The following is a 16,106-nucleotide window of genomic DNA, read 5'->3' as shown; positions in this document are numbered from 1 at the left end:
TTTTATACACAATAGTCTAAAAACATCATACAGTATTAGTATTTTGTGTCTTACATACATAAATATAGCATTTGTATCTGGCTCGTGACAGTGTTGAAGGCGGGTGACAATAATAATAATATTTTTTTATTTCTATAGCGCCATCATATTCTGCAGCGGTAGGTGTATGTACAAACAATATCAGACATTACAGAGTAACACATAATTCAACAAATAAACAAGAGGAGTTAGGGATACTTTACACACTGCGTCATCGCATCCGGAATATCGTCGAGGTCACGTCGTTAGTGAAGCACATCCGGCGCCGGTAACGACATTGCAACGTGTAAATCCTAGATGCGCCGATAAACGATCGCAAAAGCGTCGAAAATCGGTGATCTGTGTAGCGTCGGACATTTTGATAATGTCGGTTCGACCGCAGGTACGATGTTGTTTGTCGTTCCTGCAGCTCCACACATCACTGTGTGTAAACCCACATCTCCTTACCTGCGTCCACCGGCAATGTGGAAGGGAGAAGGTGGGCGGGATGTTATGTCCCGCTCATCTCCGCCCCTCCTCTTCTATTGGCCGGCTGATTAGTGACGTCGCTGTGATGCCGAATGCACATCCCCCTTGAAGGAGGGCTATTTCGGCAGTCACAGCGACGTCACCGAGCAGGTATGTGCATGTGAAGCTGCCGTAGCGATAATGTTCGCTACAGCAGCAATCACCACATATCGCATGTGTGACGGGGGCGGGTACTATCGCACTCGGCATCGCTAGCATCAGCTAGCGATGTCGCAACATGCAAAGTACCCCTTAGGTTCTTGCTCGTAAGATTTCAATTTATAGGGAAATAGGGGTGACATAAAAAGTAAAAAAATTGCTTGTATTGTGTGATCCAGTCATCGGTATAAGTGGGGGTAGTCAAGTAAAAATACATCAACCGGTCACTGGCCAGCATCTCTATATATCCAGAATGAAGTGTTACAGAGTGCAGGGAGGGTGTGGGGAAAGATGATGGGACAAGATTTGGGAGAACAAAAACCAGTAAAAGTATTGAGGTGAAGTGATAGGCCAATCTAAAGAGATGTAATTAAGGACGCACTTAATACAGTGGATAGTAGGAATTAATTGGATTTTATATAGTAGTTCATTCCAGAAAACTAATGCAGCATGGGAGATTCGGACATTTTAGATCATTATCAGAATGGAGGGGATAGGTAGTGTGGTACACAGAGAAGAAGAAGGAGATGTAGGGTGGTGCAGAACTGCTGAAAGCTTTATTGGCGAGTATTCTGTAGCAAATTGGAAATCAGTGCAAGGACTGGCACAGGGTGGAGGCATCGGTGTAATGGCTGGACAGAATTATGATCCTGGCTGCTGTAGTCAGGTCATACTGGGGAGGTGAGAGTTTAGTGAGAGGAAGACCGATTAGTAAAGAGATCCAGTAGTCCAGACGAGAATGAATAAGAGCAACAGTATGAGTATTTGCTGTTAATGGTAAGAAAAGCAATGGACAGGGCCCCACTCAACTGTTATAATGTAGGTGCTTGGAGAAAAAGGCTACGTATATGGAGGAATAGCTCCAGCACTCAGAAGGACACAATACAAGGAAAATGTATGTGCAAATGTGTTTATTTGATTTTCTGCAAAAAGACAAGGAACCTCAACCAAAAGCAAGGCAAACATTTTGGCTATTGAAAGCCTTTATCAAGGATTTGTGTCTCATAAGGTTGAGGAAATTTAGACAGGTCAGTCTTCTTAGACAGTAACTCTGGTAAGGGTAAGGTGCCTGTAGTTGCAGACAATCTGCATAGTGATGCAGATGAAATGACTGGGAGGTAGGTGGAGGAGGTAGGAGGAGCGACTTGGGTCAGCCAATGAAGATGAGGACACGGTCAGGGAAGGCAATGGTGGCAGTGGCTGCGGAGGCCTTTTGGTTGAGGTGCACTGTCTTTTTGCAGAAAATCAATAAACACATTTGCATAAATTTTCCCTGTATTGCGTCCTCCTGAGTGCTGGAGCTATTCCTCCATATAAAGATAAGAAAAGGTCAGACTCTGAAGATGTTTTTGAGGTGCTGGTGACATGAGCAAGTAAGTGATCAGATATAGGGAGGGAAGGAAAGATCTCCATGACTCCAAAATTGGCAAGCACATTGTCAAAATTACATATGACAAAATAAAACTAAAATTTAAATGGCCACAGACAAGTGTAAGGTTAATGTAACCTTTAGGCTTTGCTCATATATGGCTGTTGTGCTGTAGGATATATATAATATATATATATATATATATATATATACACATATACTGTGTATATATATATATATATATATATATATATATATATATATATACTGTATACATACATATATATTCATGGTTCTTCCTTCTTCATTAGCTCACTGTCCTTTCTTTTTCTGTCACTTCATTAACTTATTGAAAAGCCCTCTAAACCTCAGCTAGAAACTAATGCTGAATTCAGTGTTACACAATCCGAGCATTAACTTATGGAGTAGCCACGGGTTTCTTGACCAAAACTCTGCAAACTCATATGTGCCTTGGACTGTGAACGACAATTATCTAAATATAGACTAAGGCGGGCTTTGCACGCTGCGACATCGGTAACAATGTGTTACCGATGCTGCAGCGATAGTTCCGCCCCCGTCGCACGTGCAATATCTAGTGAAAGCTGCCGTAGCGATTATTATCGCTACGGCAGTTTCACACGCACATACCTGCCGTGCGACGTCCCTCTGGCCGGCGACCCGCCTCCTTCCTAAGGGGGCGGGTCGTGCGGCATCACAGCGACGTCACACGGCAGGCGGCCAATTGAAGTGGAGGGGCGGAGATGAGCAGGATGTAAACATCCCGCCCACCTACGTCCTTCTCATTGCAGCCGGCGGCAGGTAAGGTGAAGTTCCTCGCTCCTGCGGCTTCATACACAGCGATGTGCGCTGCCGCAGGAGCGAGGAACAACATCGCACCTGTTGCTGCACCGGCATTATGGAAATGTCGGAGGCTGCAGCGATGATACGATAACGACGCTTTTGCGCTCGTTCATTGTATCATCTAGGATTTACACACTACGACATCGCAAGTGACGCCGGATGTGCGTCACTTTCGATTTGACCCCACCGACATCGCACCTGCGATGTCGTAGTGTGCAAAGCTGCCCTAAGGATTAGGATGATGATTGAGCACTACCATACTCGGGTGCTCGGTACTTGTAACTATTGATGAGCGGGCACTATCATGCTCGTGTGCTTGGTACTCGTAACTAGTGATGAGCGAGCAATACCATGATCGGGTGCTCAGTACTCGTAACTAGTAATGAGCGAGCACTACCATGTTCGGGTGCTCAGTACTGGTAACTAGTGATGAGCGAGCACTACCATGCTCGCGTGCTCGGTACTCATTACTAGTGATGAGCGTGCACTACTATGCTTGGGTGCTCAGTACTCATAACGAGCAGTTAATGCTCAGTTGGGCATGATTAGTACCCCAGTATAATGGCAATCAATGAGGTACTTAAGCATTTTTCTGGAAGTTCTTCTACTACTAAGGATGTAAAAATAGATACTGGGTTTAAAAATTTACTTTTCAAACATTCACGGAACAAAATAAATTTTGCGGATTTTTAGATCTTTTAATACTTCTCCCTTTTATTTTGTACTAGCTGTAGTACCCGGCGTTGCCCGTGATAGTAACTGTCTCTCTGTGTCTCTCCCATTCTCTGTCTCTGTTTGTCTCTTCCAGTCTCTGTCTGTCTCTGTTTGTCTCTCCCAGTCTCTGTCTGTCTCTGTTTGTCTCTCCCAGTCTTGGTTTGTCTCTCCCAGTCTTGGTTTGTCTCTCCCAGTCTCTGTCTGTCTCTCTCAATCTCTCTGTCTCCCCGTCTGTCTCTGTCTGTCTATCTCTGTCTCTTTCCGTGTCTGTCTGTGTGTCTGTCTCTATCCATGTCTGTCTGTGTCTATCTCTCTGTCTGTCTGTATCTATAATTCTGTCTGTATCTATCTCTCTGTCTATCTCTCTGTCTCTGTATCAGTCTCTGTCTGTCTCTCTCTCCATCTCTGTGTCTGTCAGTCTGTCAGTCTCTTTCCCTGTCTGTTTCTTTCCCTGTCTCTGTCTCTTTCCCTGTCTGTCTGCCTTTGTCTGTCTCTTTGACTGTCTCTTTCCCTGTCTCTTTTTCTGTCTGCCTCTTACTCTGTCTGTATCTATGTCTGTCTATCTTTCTGTCTGTCGCTATCCGTCTCTCCACTGACATCTTATTACCTCACACATAAGCTTCTTATACTAACAGTTTATTTTGCTCCTATAGCAACCACTCACAGCTCCTATTAATAACCTATAGCTTGCAGCTCCATTGACTTTAATGGAGGCACATTTTTTGGAGAGTAACTGTAAAGTGCGGGGTTAAATTTTTCCGTCAAAACATAGTCTATGACGTTCCCTGAGTCACATTGGGCGTCTGTGCAAAATGTTGTGATTGTAAATGCAACGGTGCAGATTCCTTTAGCGGGGACACACACACACACACACACACACACATATACATACACACATACACTCAGCTTTATATATTAGATGCACATACACAGCTTTATATATTAGATACTGTTTTGCTTGTTTTATATAATTTGACTTTTTCAGCCTTTTGTGTCACTGGATTTCACAATACATACTGAATACATTATTAAATAGATCTCTTAGACATGATTAGGCTAATGTACTTATTTTGAAAGTATATGTCAGAATGGCTGCATTAGGCTTTTTGCAAGTTTAAATTTAACCCATGACTATCTAATCTGACAGCTTTTCAGTGTACCTCTTCCTGCTTTGCTAAAATCTCACACTGCTCAGTGCAACCAGCAACTATCAATCAGGGTTGATGGACAGACACTGAATACACTTGGATTAATGAGGGTTTTTTATACTACGTTATTTAGCTATAAACGTGTTATAAAATGCTAATTTTAATATCAAAATGATATGGAATTATGCATTTTGATATTAATTGTATCAATTGGCACCTGCCTGTTAAAGCAAAAATCATAGCTTTTTTTTGGGTGTCCATCTCTTAGCACCTGTCATGGGGTATATGAAGACAGGACAGCGGCCCCTAGGCTGGCCCTCAGACTTGATACTCTGCAATGTCCCTTATCTTGGAGGTAGGCTTGATGGTAACCAGGTCCGAGCCCCCAGCATGACCCTAACTCTTGTCCGGACCCTGATCTTACTCCCCCTCTCACCCACCCTCAGGGCGAGACACAGACAAAACCACACAAAACAACATGGACAAGGGATAACGGAAACTCATACACACTTCACTTAAAATACACAGGAGAGACAATATGTGTACTGGGGAGAAAGTAAAGCACAACAGGGGAATGCTCACACCACTCAGAAGCGCAGCACGGATCACCATATACAGGAAAATCACCAAGAGCTGGATTGCTAGAGCAAAAGCTGAAGCTATCATCGGAACTTCCAGGAAGAAGCTGTGCTATAAATAGGGAAGAGACAGCTGCACTTGGCAATCAGAAACCTGAGAACTTAGGTCCTGCTCTTCAGGAATTAACTCATGAACCAACCGACGCCCAGCTCTGGCTGAACAGTCCAGAAGCCTCAGGTTGCTTGTCAGACTCTGTGGTGTGAACAGAGTCTGATGACACCATGCCAGCAGGTGTGTGCAGTGCTGAACACCGCATGACAGCACCCCTGACAATCAGCTGATTGTTTTTCAGCTGTAGCTTTGTACATTTTGTAGTGGATATGCCTCATATTGATGCTTAGTCCCATTCCCTTGAATAGGACTGATCTACAAGGAGCTGTAGTACCAGTCACAGTCACTACAAATTGTAGGGGACCGGTAATCAATGAGGGAACACTGCAACTTTAATCAGCTGATCGATGGGTGCTGATTATTTTGTTTTATTAAGGTTATCAAAAGTTTTTAAAAAATCTATTAGGTAGTGTAAAATTATATAAAAATGACTTGAGCTGAGGTTCCTGCACCATGGATGGTTTCTCTTATTGCAGTGGGCTGACTTCTTGGTTGCTTCGTAATGGCCTTTCTCTTAGTTGTTCTTGTTTCAGCTTAAGGGCTTGCATTGCTTTTCGGTAAAGATCTGTCAAGAAAAACATAGTAAAGGAGTCAATATTGCATTGATAATAATGACCATGAGAGAATCAAAGCACAGAAATAGGAACAATGTCTGAAACCCAGCACAAAAGCCCAAATCACCAGAATCCTCAAAGATACAACTTGGAGCCTTCTCCACTGAATCCACCCTAGGTGAAGAAATGCCATATTTTCATTTTAGAGATACTCTAAAGAGGTGCAGCAGCCTACAACAGGTTGACCTAGGAAGGAACCATAAAGAAGGAAGAGAAAGAGAGGAAAAAAATGTAAAAGAAGGAGGGGATGGCAAAGGAATTCCATCCAGTAATACCAGGTTTATAGAAACTTTTGCTTGGGTTGTCAATCAAGGATGTACGATCCTCCAACACCATCACAACATTCACTTTTGAGAACCAAATCAAGAGTGTATGAGTGAGATCATTTTTCTAAAAGAGTCCTATACGTGCTCCAGTCGCGTAAACTAGATGTCTATGGATAGAAAGTTTGTAAATCATAGGGGGTTTGCTCACAACAAAGGAAAAGAAACCGTGCAGGCCCAGAATCTGTTATAAAGTCAGTGACTTTTTGGATACATTTCTGCACCCCCTCCCAAAAAGGGGTGAGGAGTAGAGATGAACGATCCTGCCAAGGATAGGATCGGTTCAGGAGTGCCAATCCTGCCTGAGATCACCAATCGGATTGGCGATCCTAGGAACCGCATACGGCTTTTTTTTTAAATTTAAATAAATAAATAATTTAAAAAAACAACGTGCAGTCCCCCCCAATCTTGATACCCAGCCAAGATAAATCCCGACAGCTGGGGGCTGGTATTCTCAGGCTGGGGAGACCCATGTGTCTTGGGCCCCCCAGCCTTAAAATAGCAGCCTATAGCGGTCAGGATTGTTGCATTTGTGGCAGCCTGAGTCTTCAGTCACCACAGGGTACTGCACCTCACCAGTGGTGCAGCATTCATCCGGGGTAAGGAGGAGGTCATTGCCAGTAAACAACCACAATCCACCACCATACAGTTATATGCCCTCTCACTGGGACTGGGCTGGGGTTGAGACATTGGAGGGTGGCCATCACTAAAGTAGTGGACCCCCTGCTCACTAGTTCAGGAACCTGGGGGGAGGAGCTTGACACAGGGGAGTAAGACATTCAGTCAGTTACAGTTGTCAGCAACCAGGAAACAAGTGAGACGCAGGAGGACATGGTTGCAGAGGGGAGATCTGATAGCTCCCTCAGGACCGGCACACACTTCAGGGTGCGGAGCCCTAGGCTGGTGGGCACTGCAAGTCCCGCCAGCAGAATCCGCCGGGCAGAGGATTTCAAGTCTTCTGACCCACACACTGTGCCCGGGGCACAGCAGCATGTAGAGCCAGGGGTCGTGACCATAGGTCGGCCCCATCTGTGGACTCGCGCTGCCTGCTATACTGGACGGTAAAGGAACCATTCCCAGTACTTGGGTCCCAGCGTAGCTTCAAGCCACAGGGACTCGCACAACACGGCGCAGGGACGAAGGACTCACTCTGACCTCCGAACTATCCGGGATCGGCTGGAGCCCATGACAGCGGAGTCCGGCAGTCCAAAGGCGGTGACATATCAGTGAGTAAAGAACTTAAACTGCAACCGTTGTGTCGTCTAATTCTTCCCGCGCCGCACGCTCCTTCAATAGAGTGGACTACTACTCCCCTAATCCTCCCTTGGGCCTAAGCTCTGCCTGTGGAGAGCTATACCATCCAAGCTGTGCTGTCATCCGCCCCGGAGAAGACCTCCAGCAGTGGTGGCTAATACCTGGCCGTACACCACAAGTGGCATCACGAATAACTACAACTCCCATCAACCCCATCTTTCCATCTTTATTGACACTGATGGGGTCATGGAACCAGGCCAGGCCGCTGTGACATACCCAAACCGGCCCGGTGACAGGTAACCCTCCCCCAAGAGCCCATGGGTGCGTCATATCTATTAGATGCAACGATCCCGGCACTTTTCCAGACTCTTCCGATTGCCCTGGTGCGGTGGAAATCAGAGAAATAAAGGATTAATGTCAGCTCACAGCTGCCACTAAGCCCTGGATTAGTGATGGGTAGGGGTCTATGAGCCCACCACTAATCCCATAACTAAAAAGAAACAAACAGAATTTTTTTTTATTAAAAAAAACCCCTCCCTCTTTCACCAATTTATTAACCCCCAAAACACCCAGGTTCGACATAATCCACACTATGAGGATCCACGATGATTCCAGCTCTGCTACATCTGAAGGCACAGCAAGCACTCATAGTACAATGAGAGCCCGCTGTGAGCTTCAGGCAGAGAATGACTACAGCGATGAGCAGTTATGTCACTCAGTTTAGTTGTGGACACAACTGGCAGTTCCCACGGTCCTTCACCTGTGACCGCATGTAACCTGACCTCAGGGGACCTCAATGAACTCCCACTGAGTTCAAAGACTTGCATTTCCTGGCAGAAAACTGCATTTTTTTTGCCAAGAGATGCAGAGTTGGTGCTAAACTTTTTACACCATATTCCTGCACCCACTCTACACCTCCTGATAAAAATAAACTGAAAAAAAAAACACATCACTACCGTATGCGTTATGATGCGGTAGAGATGTTGATATTTTTTTTTTGCCAGGAGGTGTAGATTGGGTGCAGGAGTATGGTGTATAAATTTCAGCACTAAATCTGCATCTTTTGGCAAAAAAAAAATGCAGAAAAACTATTTTGAAGCCATTTTGGTGCCATTTTCTTCCAGGAGGTGCAAATTTGGTGCTTAAATGTCTGCACTAGATTTTAGCACCAAATTCGCATATGTATATTTTTAGGCACTGTAAGTATTTTACAGCTTAAAACTATACCTCTTGTATCCCCTAAAGAATCTAGTCTTAAGCCTGCTTTACACGTTGCAATTTCGCATACGATATCGTATGCGATTTGCAACGCCCCCATCGTATGTGTGGCACGTTCAATTTGTTGAACGTGCCGCACAAACGATTAACCCCCATCACACATACTTACCCGTCCATACGACCTCGATGTGGGCGGCGAACGTCCACTTCCTGGAGTGGGAGGGACGTTCGGCGTCACAGCGACGTCACGCGGCAGCCAGCCAATAGAAGCGGAGGGGCGGAGCTGAGCGGGACGTAAACATCCCGCCCACCTCCTTCCTTCCGCATTACCGGCCGGGAGCCGCAGGACGCAGGTAAGATCTGTTCATTGTTCCCGGGGTGTCACACACTGCGATGTGTGCTACCCCGGGTACGATGAACAATCTGACGTTCAATTCATGAGGAATGAACGACGTGCATGCGATGAACGTTTTACTGTTTAATCGCAATCGCATGTAGCTGTTACACACTACAATGTACCTTACGATGCCGGATGTGCGTCACTTACGACATGACCCCGCCGACACATTGTAAGATACATTGCAGCGTATAAAGCGGGCTTTACTTAAGGCAGATCTGTTGCTAGATTCCACAATTCATTCTGCACACATTGTTAAACAGATCTCTTCGACTTGATGAACTTTGTAGTGTACTTACTTTGAAAATCAATGTCAGAATAGCTGTGTAGTCCTATTTTATGACTCCGCTTTATTATTGTTCTCACATGTTGTAAAAAATCCCTTTCATAATATTATTGATTTTTTTTTTAATTTAAATGAATGGGAGTTTAGTAGCTGCAGTTTAGTAGACAGTTTATTAGTGACAGTAACTGTCTAAAGCGGGCTTTACACGCTATGAGATCGCTACAGCGATCTCATTGGGGTCACGGATTTTGTGACGCACATCCGGCCGCTGTAGCGATCTTGTTGTGTGTGGCTCCTAGGAGCGATTTTGGATTGTTGCAAAAACGTCCAAAATCGCTCCTCGTTGCCATGGGGGGTCCTCTCCCAATTATCGCTGCTGTCGCGTGGGCAAAGTTGATCCTCGCCCCTGCGGCAGCACACATCGCTACGTGTGACGCCACAGAAACGAGGAACCTCTCCTTACCTGCCACACGCCAGAAATGAAGAAGGAAGAAGGTGGGCGGGATGTTCGTCCCGCTTATCTCCGCCCCTCCGCTTTGATTGGGCGGCCGCTTAGTGACGTCGCTGTGACGCCAGGCGAACCGCCCCCTTAGAAAGGAGGCAGTTCGCCGGTCCCAGTGACGTCGCCGAGCAGGTAAGTACGTGTGACGCTGCTGTAGCGATAATGTTCGCTATAGCAGCGATCTTCACATATCGGCATAACGATAGGGGCGGGTGCTATCACGCTCGCCATCGCTAGCATCGGCTAACGATCTCGTAGCGTGTAAAGCCATCCTAAGGCTAATTTCACACTTGCGTTGTGCGACATATGTCACATTGCGTTATGTGACGGATGTGTTGCATATAGTGACACAACTGATGCGACGGATCCTGCAAAACAGCACGATCCGTTGTAGCTTTTTTTTCAGTGATTTACTCAACTGAATATGCTCAGTTGTGTAAAGACGAACGCGTCACAGGAATCCGTCAAATGACGGATTCCGACAGATTCCACCACCATAGGCTTCCATTATAAAAATGACAGACGCCAACGGAATCCTGCACATTGCGTTTTTTTGACGCTCTGGGAAGCGCAGAAAAATGCTACATGCTGCATTCTTTCCGCCCGGCGGATGCAACGGGGCAATGGCCGGCGGATACAACGCAAGGCCATCTGTCGCAATGCGTCATCAATACAAGTCTACGGGAAACAGCGCGCATCCGTTAACGGATTGCGCTATTTCCCAAAGTGGCGGATTGCGACGGATGCCAAACGACGCAAGTTTGAAAGTAGCCTAAAATGAAAGACTTCCATAATGTATCCAATAATTTATTAGTCGCTGAACTCACCAAACGTGTTTTCCATGTCCCCACTATAGGCTCCAACTTCCAGACATTTTATTTGTCTTTGTGGAACGAGATTCTTCTTTTTCCTTCTTTTCTTGGGACCTATGTATATAAACATAAACATAACATTATTTCAATAATCATTAGTTTTATAGTGATGGGCCATGGCTGAGTCAAGATATCAGAACGTCATACCAATTGAAGAGCTACATGTCCTCAAACCTGATGTAGAGTTGTGCTCAAAAGTTTAAATACCCCGGCAGATTTTTTTGCTTTCTTGGCCTCTTATCAGAGAACTAGAAGGTGGCCCAATTCCAACGCATCGGGTATTCGGGAAATTATTGTGTAGTTAATGTATGATTTGTGTTATATATATATAGATGTTGTGTGTAGTTGCCAAGTGTTTGTGTAGAGCGCTGTAAATGTCCTCGGTGTTGTCTGGGTTGGGCGGGCGTGAGAGCGGTGTTGTTTGTGTGTTGCGTTGTGTGTGGAGCGTTGTGTGTCTGCAGCATTGTGTGTGTGTGTGGTGCTGTGTGAGTTGCACGGTTTGTGTGCGTGTGTGTGTGTGGGGGGTCTGTTTTGGGGGGAGGTATGTTTTGTGCAGTGTGTGTGTGTTGGAGGAGAAGTCCTGGGAGGAGTGGAGTATAATAGGAGGAGTAGTCCTGGGAGGAGTGGAGTATAATAGGAGGAGTAGTCCTGGGAGGAGTGGAGTATAATAGGAGGAGAAGTCCTGGGAGGAGTGGAGTCTAATAGGAGGAGTAGAAAAAACAAGCCTGGCTCACTATCTTAGTTGGGTGCTCTGGAGAAAAAGCAACTACAGAAAAATACATATACCGTATATGCCGGCGTATAAGACGACTGGGCGTATAAGACGACCCCCAACTTCTGCCCTAAAAATATAGAATTTGGGATATACTCACTGTATAAGACTACCCCCGTTCAGTATGCTTCAGTATGCTAAGAGCAGGGGGCCGCACTGTGTGAGGAGGTGTTTTTTTTACTGTCCAGTATAACCAATAGGATTAGTGCAGGGGCCAGCATGTAAGCTCTTCATTAATGTCCCTGCATGGATGCGAGGGGAATCTGGCGTTACTGCACTAATCCTATTGGTTATACTGGACAGTGAAAAAAAAAACACCTCCTCACACAGTGCGGCCCCCTGCTATATATACGCTATATATCCGCTGTATATATACCAGTATATATGCTGTATGATATACCAGTACGGGGCCGGGCTGTGTATCGCGTTTCCATAACGACGAGGCAGGAACTTCCCTGCTAGAGCGCTGACGTCAAGGCAGAGCTGCTTGCCTCTGATTGGCCAGCGCTCTGCCATTCAGCAGCGGTGACAGGAAGTTCCTCCCTCGTCGCTATGGAGGCAGAATCCAAGCGTGGAACGGAGTGGAGCGGCGCACTACAGCACCCAGGTATATATCCGGCGTATAAGACGACCCCCCACTGTAGCCATTATTTTAAGGGGGTAAAAAGTCGTCTTATACGCCAGTATATACGGTAACTCCGGCACTCCTTTGTGCCGGAGTGCCGGAGTTATATGTATTTTTCTAATAGGAGGAGTAGTCCTGGGGGGAGAGGAGTCTAATAGGAGGAGTAGTCCTGGGGGGAGAGGAGTCTAATAGGAGGAGTAGTCCTGGGGAGCAAGGAGGATAATAAGAGGAGTAGTCCTGGGGGGAGAGGACTATAATAGGAGGAGTAGTCCTGGGGGGAGAGGAGTCTAATAGGAGGAGTAGTCATGGGGGGAGACGAGTAGAATAGGAGGAGTAGTCCTGGGGGGAGGTGTCTAATAGGTGGAGTAGTCCTGGGGGGAGGAGTCTAATAGGAGTAGTAGTCTTGGGGGGAGAGGGATATAATAGGAGGAGTAGTCCTGGGGAGAGAGGATATAACAGGAGGATTAGTCCTGGGGTGTGAGGAGTCTAATAGGAGTAGTCCTGGGGGGAAAGGAGTCTAATAGGAGGAGTAGTCCTGGGGGGAGGAGTCTAATAGGAAGAGTAGTCCTGGGGAGAGAAGAGGATAATAGGAGGAGTAGTCCTGGGGAGAGAAGAGGATAATAGGAGGAGTAGTCCTGGGGGGGAGAAGGATAATAGGAGTAGTATTCCTGGGGGGAGAGGAGTCTAATAGGAGGAGTAGTCCTGGGGGGAGAGGAGGATAATAGGAGTAGTCCTGGGGAGAGAGGAGGATAATAGGAGGAGTAGTCCTGGGGAGAAAGGAGGATAATAGGAGGAGTAGTCCTGGGGGGAGAGGAGTATAATTGGAGGAGTAGTCCTGGGGGGAGAGGAGTATAATAGGAGGAGTAGTCCTGGGGGGAGAGGAGTCTAATAGGAGGAGTAGTCCTGGGGGGAGAGGAGTCTAATAGGAGGAGTAGTTCTGGGGGGAGAGGAGTAGAATAGGAGGAGTAGTTTTAGGGGGAGATGAGTAGAATAGGAGGAGTAGTCCTGGGGGGAGGTGTCTAATAGGTGGAGTAGTCCTGGGGGGAGGAGTCTAATAGGAGTAGTAGTCTTGGGGGGAGAGGGATATAATAGGAGGAGTAGTGCTGGGGAGAGAGGAGTATAACAGGAGGATTAGTCCTGGGGTGTGAGGAGTCTAATAGGAGTAGTCCTGGGGGGAAAGGAGTCTAATAGGAGGAGTAGTCCTGGGGGGAGGAGTCTAATAGGAAGAGTAGTCCTGGGGAGAGAGGAGGATAATAGGAGGAGTAGTCCTGGGGAGAGAGGAGGATAATAGGAGGAGTAGTCCTGGGGGGAGAAGGATAATAGGAGTAGTATACCTGGGGGGAGAGGAGTCTAATAGGAGGAGTAGTCCTGGGGGGAGAGGAGGATAATAGGAGTAGTCCTGGGGAGAGAGGAGGATAATAGGAGGAGTAGTCCTGGGGGGAGAGGAGTCTAATAGGAGGAGTAGTCCTGGGGAGAAAGGAGGATAATAGGAGGAGTAGTCCTGGGGGGAGAGGAGAATAATTGGAGGAGTAGTCCTGGGGGGAGAGGAGTATAATAGGAGGAGTAGTGCTGGGGAGAGAGGAGTATAACAGGAGGATTAGTCCTGGGGTGTGAGGAGTCTAATAGGAGTAGTCCTGGGGGGAAAGGAGTCTAATAGGAGGAGTAGTCCTGGGGGGAGGAGTCTAATAGGAAGAGTAGTCCTGGGGAGAGAGGAGGATAATAGGAGGAGTAGTCCTGGGGAGAGAGGAGGATAATAGGAGGAGTAGTCCTGGGGGGAGAAGGATAATAGGAGTAGTATTCCTGGGGGGAGAGGAGTCTAATAGGAGGAGTAGTCCTGGGGGGAGAGGAGGATAATAGGAGTAGTCCTGGGGAGAGAGGAGGATAATAGGAGGAGTAGTCCTGGGGGGAGAGGAGTCTAATAGGAGGAGTAGTCCTGGGGAGAAAGGAGGATAATAGGAGCAGTAGTCCTGGGGGGAGAGGAGAATAATTGGAGGAGTAGTCCTGGGGGGAGAGGAGTATAATAGGAGGAGTAGTCCTGGGCGGAGAGGAGTCTAATAGGAGGAGTAGTCCTGGGGGGAGAGGAGTCTAATAGGAGGAGTAGTTCTGGGGGGAGAGGAGTAGAATAGGAGGAGTAGTCCTGGGGGGGGAGAAGGATAATAGGAGGAGTAGTCCTGGGGGGAGAGGAGGATAATAGGAGGAGTAGTTGTGGCGCCCCTGACCTGGTCAGGTACCACTGAGTACTGCACCCATGCTGGGGGCAGTGCAATACAGGTGATCCAGAAGGCTGACCGAGGTGTGACTACACAGGCGCATAGTAATCAGGTCTCACACATCTACCTTTGGAAGGACTCCTGAGAGATTCCAGGAGGGGGTGTGGCCTCCATGTCCGCTCAAGGGGTGTGGTAGAGAGCCTTGTTGCTAGGTGGCGTAGGCAAGAACAGGAGAGGAGGAGCAGTGAGCCAGTTAGTGAGTGCAGCTCAACGAGAGCAGTCGCATGCAGCAGACCCTGGAGTCTGTCACAAGCTGACAGCGTACGCGCAGTGACTACCGACGGGTGACATCGGTCACCTGGTAGTGCCACCCGAAATCCACCCAAGGCTAGAGAGAGCAAAGGGGTGGCAGAGGAAGGGGACTGCCAGGGAGGTACCAGGCCCGCAAGGGAAACAGGTCCCAGTGCAGAGATAGATTCACCTTTCTTCTGCCAAACCTGCCGGTGGGGGTACTTCAGACCCACACCATACCACCACAGAGTCTGCAGCCACGTAGCAAAGAGAGGGCCCATAGTTCACAGGAGTCAAGCAGCCGGAGTGACCTGGTCCAGGCTACAAGCAAACGGGCTGAAACGAGGGGAGAACAGGCAGCAGCATCTTCCCTGGGTGACCCCCGTAGGGACTTCAAGTCGGGGTCACCACAAAAACACACAGGGCTAAGGAAGACGAGTTGGTAGTCACCCTCATCAGCCAGCCGGAAGGATACCTGGTTCCAGCCTGGTTCATCCCAGCTACACCTGGGTTACTCACCCTGCCATCTACTGTGAGTAAAAAACCCTGAAAGACTGTCTGGACTGTGCCTGAGTCATTCTACGACCTGTGGTTCCACACACTTACACAGGGCCCTGGGGTTTGCCTCACACTCGGGAAGCCACTACAACTGACTGCACCCACCATCAGCCCCAGGCACCCCTTAATCTGCAGTGGCGGTCACCCTGACCGCAATATCGAGAGTGGCGTCACGAAAATCCCAAAAGAAGGTTCCCTACCTGTGACCAGACTGTTCATCCACGTGGAGTCCCTGAAGGTAATGCACCAACACCTGTGGGGCTTCACATCTGGCGTCACGAACAGGATAAGGACTAGACCTGTACAGACAGGTGACCATGTGCCTTGGCGGTCCGCTTAAAAAATTGGAAGCGCCGCCATATTGCCACCATGAAAAGAGCGCCAAGGAACAACAGCAGCGTGCGAAAACTGAAGTCACCACCCACGAAGAGGTGTGGCTAGTTACAGAGAGAGATCCCCTGCAGTGTACTGACCTCGGGTGTGATGGAAAGAGCTCTGACCTTACCCGGAGGCGAAGTACAAGGCTGGTGGAAGAAGAAGGGGAAAGCGAAAGTCTGCTATTAAAGAAAAAGCTGCAAGAGGAAGTCACAAGCCTGCTGCTGAGAGAAGATCGTGCAGAGAAAATGGCGTTCACACG

General features: G+C 47.5%; 1 protein-coding gene across 1 annotated transcript in view; it reads right to left on the bottom strand.

The window, feature by feature from the left end:
* Positions 1-6,014: 6,014 nt before the first annotated feature.
* LOC142251861 (uncharacterized) overlaps positions 6,015-16,106 on the bottom strand; it is a 72,775-nt gene continuing 62,683 nt past the window's right edge. Inside the window, exons 9-10 of the mRNA XM_075324910.1 lie at positions 10,969-11,067; positions 6,015-6,112 (exon numbers count right to left, since the gene is read on the bottom strand). Of these exons, the coding sequence (XP_075181025.1) occupies positions 6,015-6,112; positions 10,969-11,067 (197 nt within the window). The remainder of the gene's footprint in view (positions 6,113-10,968; positions 11,068-16,106) is intronic.

The sequence above is a fragment of the Anomaloglossus baeobatrachus genome, chromosome 9 (genome assembly GCF_048569485.1).
Source record: "Anomaloglossus baeobatrachus isolate aAnoBae1 chromosome 9, aAnoBae1.hap1, whole genome shotgun sequence".
NCBI classification, from domain to species: Eukaryota; Metazoa; Chordata; class Amphibia; order Anura; family Aromobatidae; genus Anomaloglossus; species Anomaloglossus baeobatrachus.
Note: the sequence above shows the minus strand (reverse complement) of the source record. Positions and strands in the feature narration are given on the sequence as shown.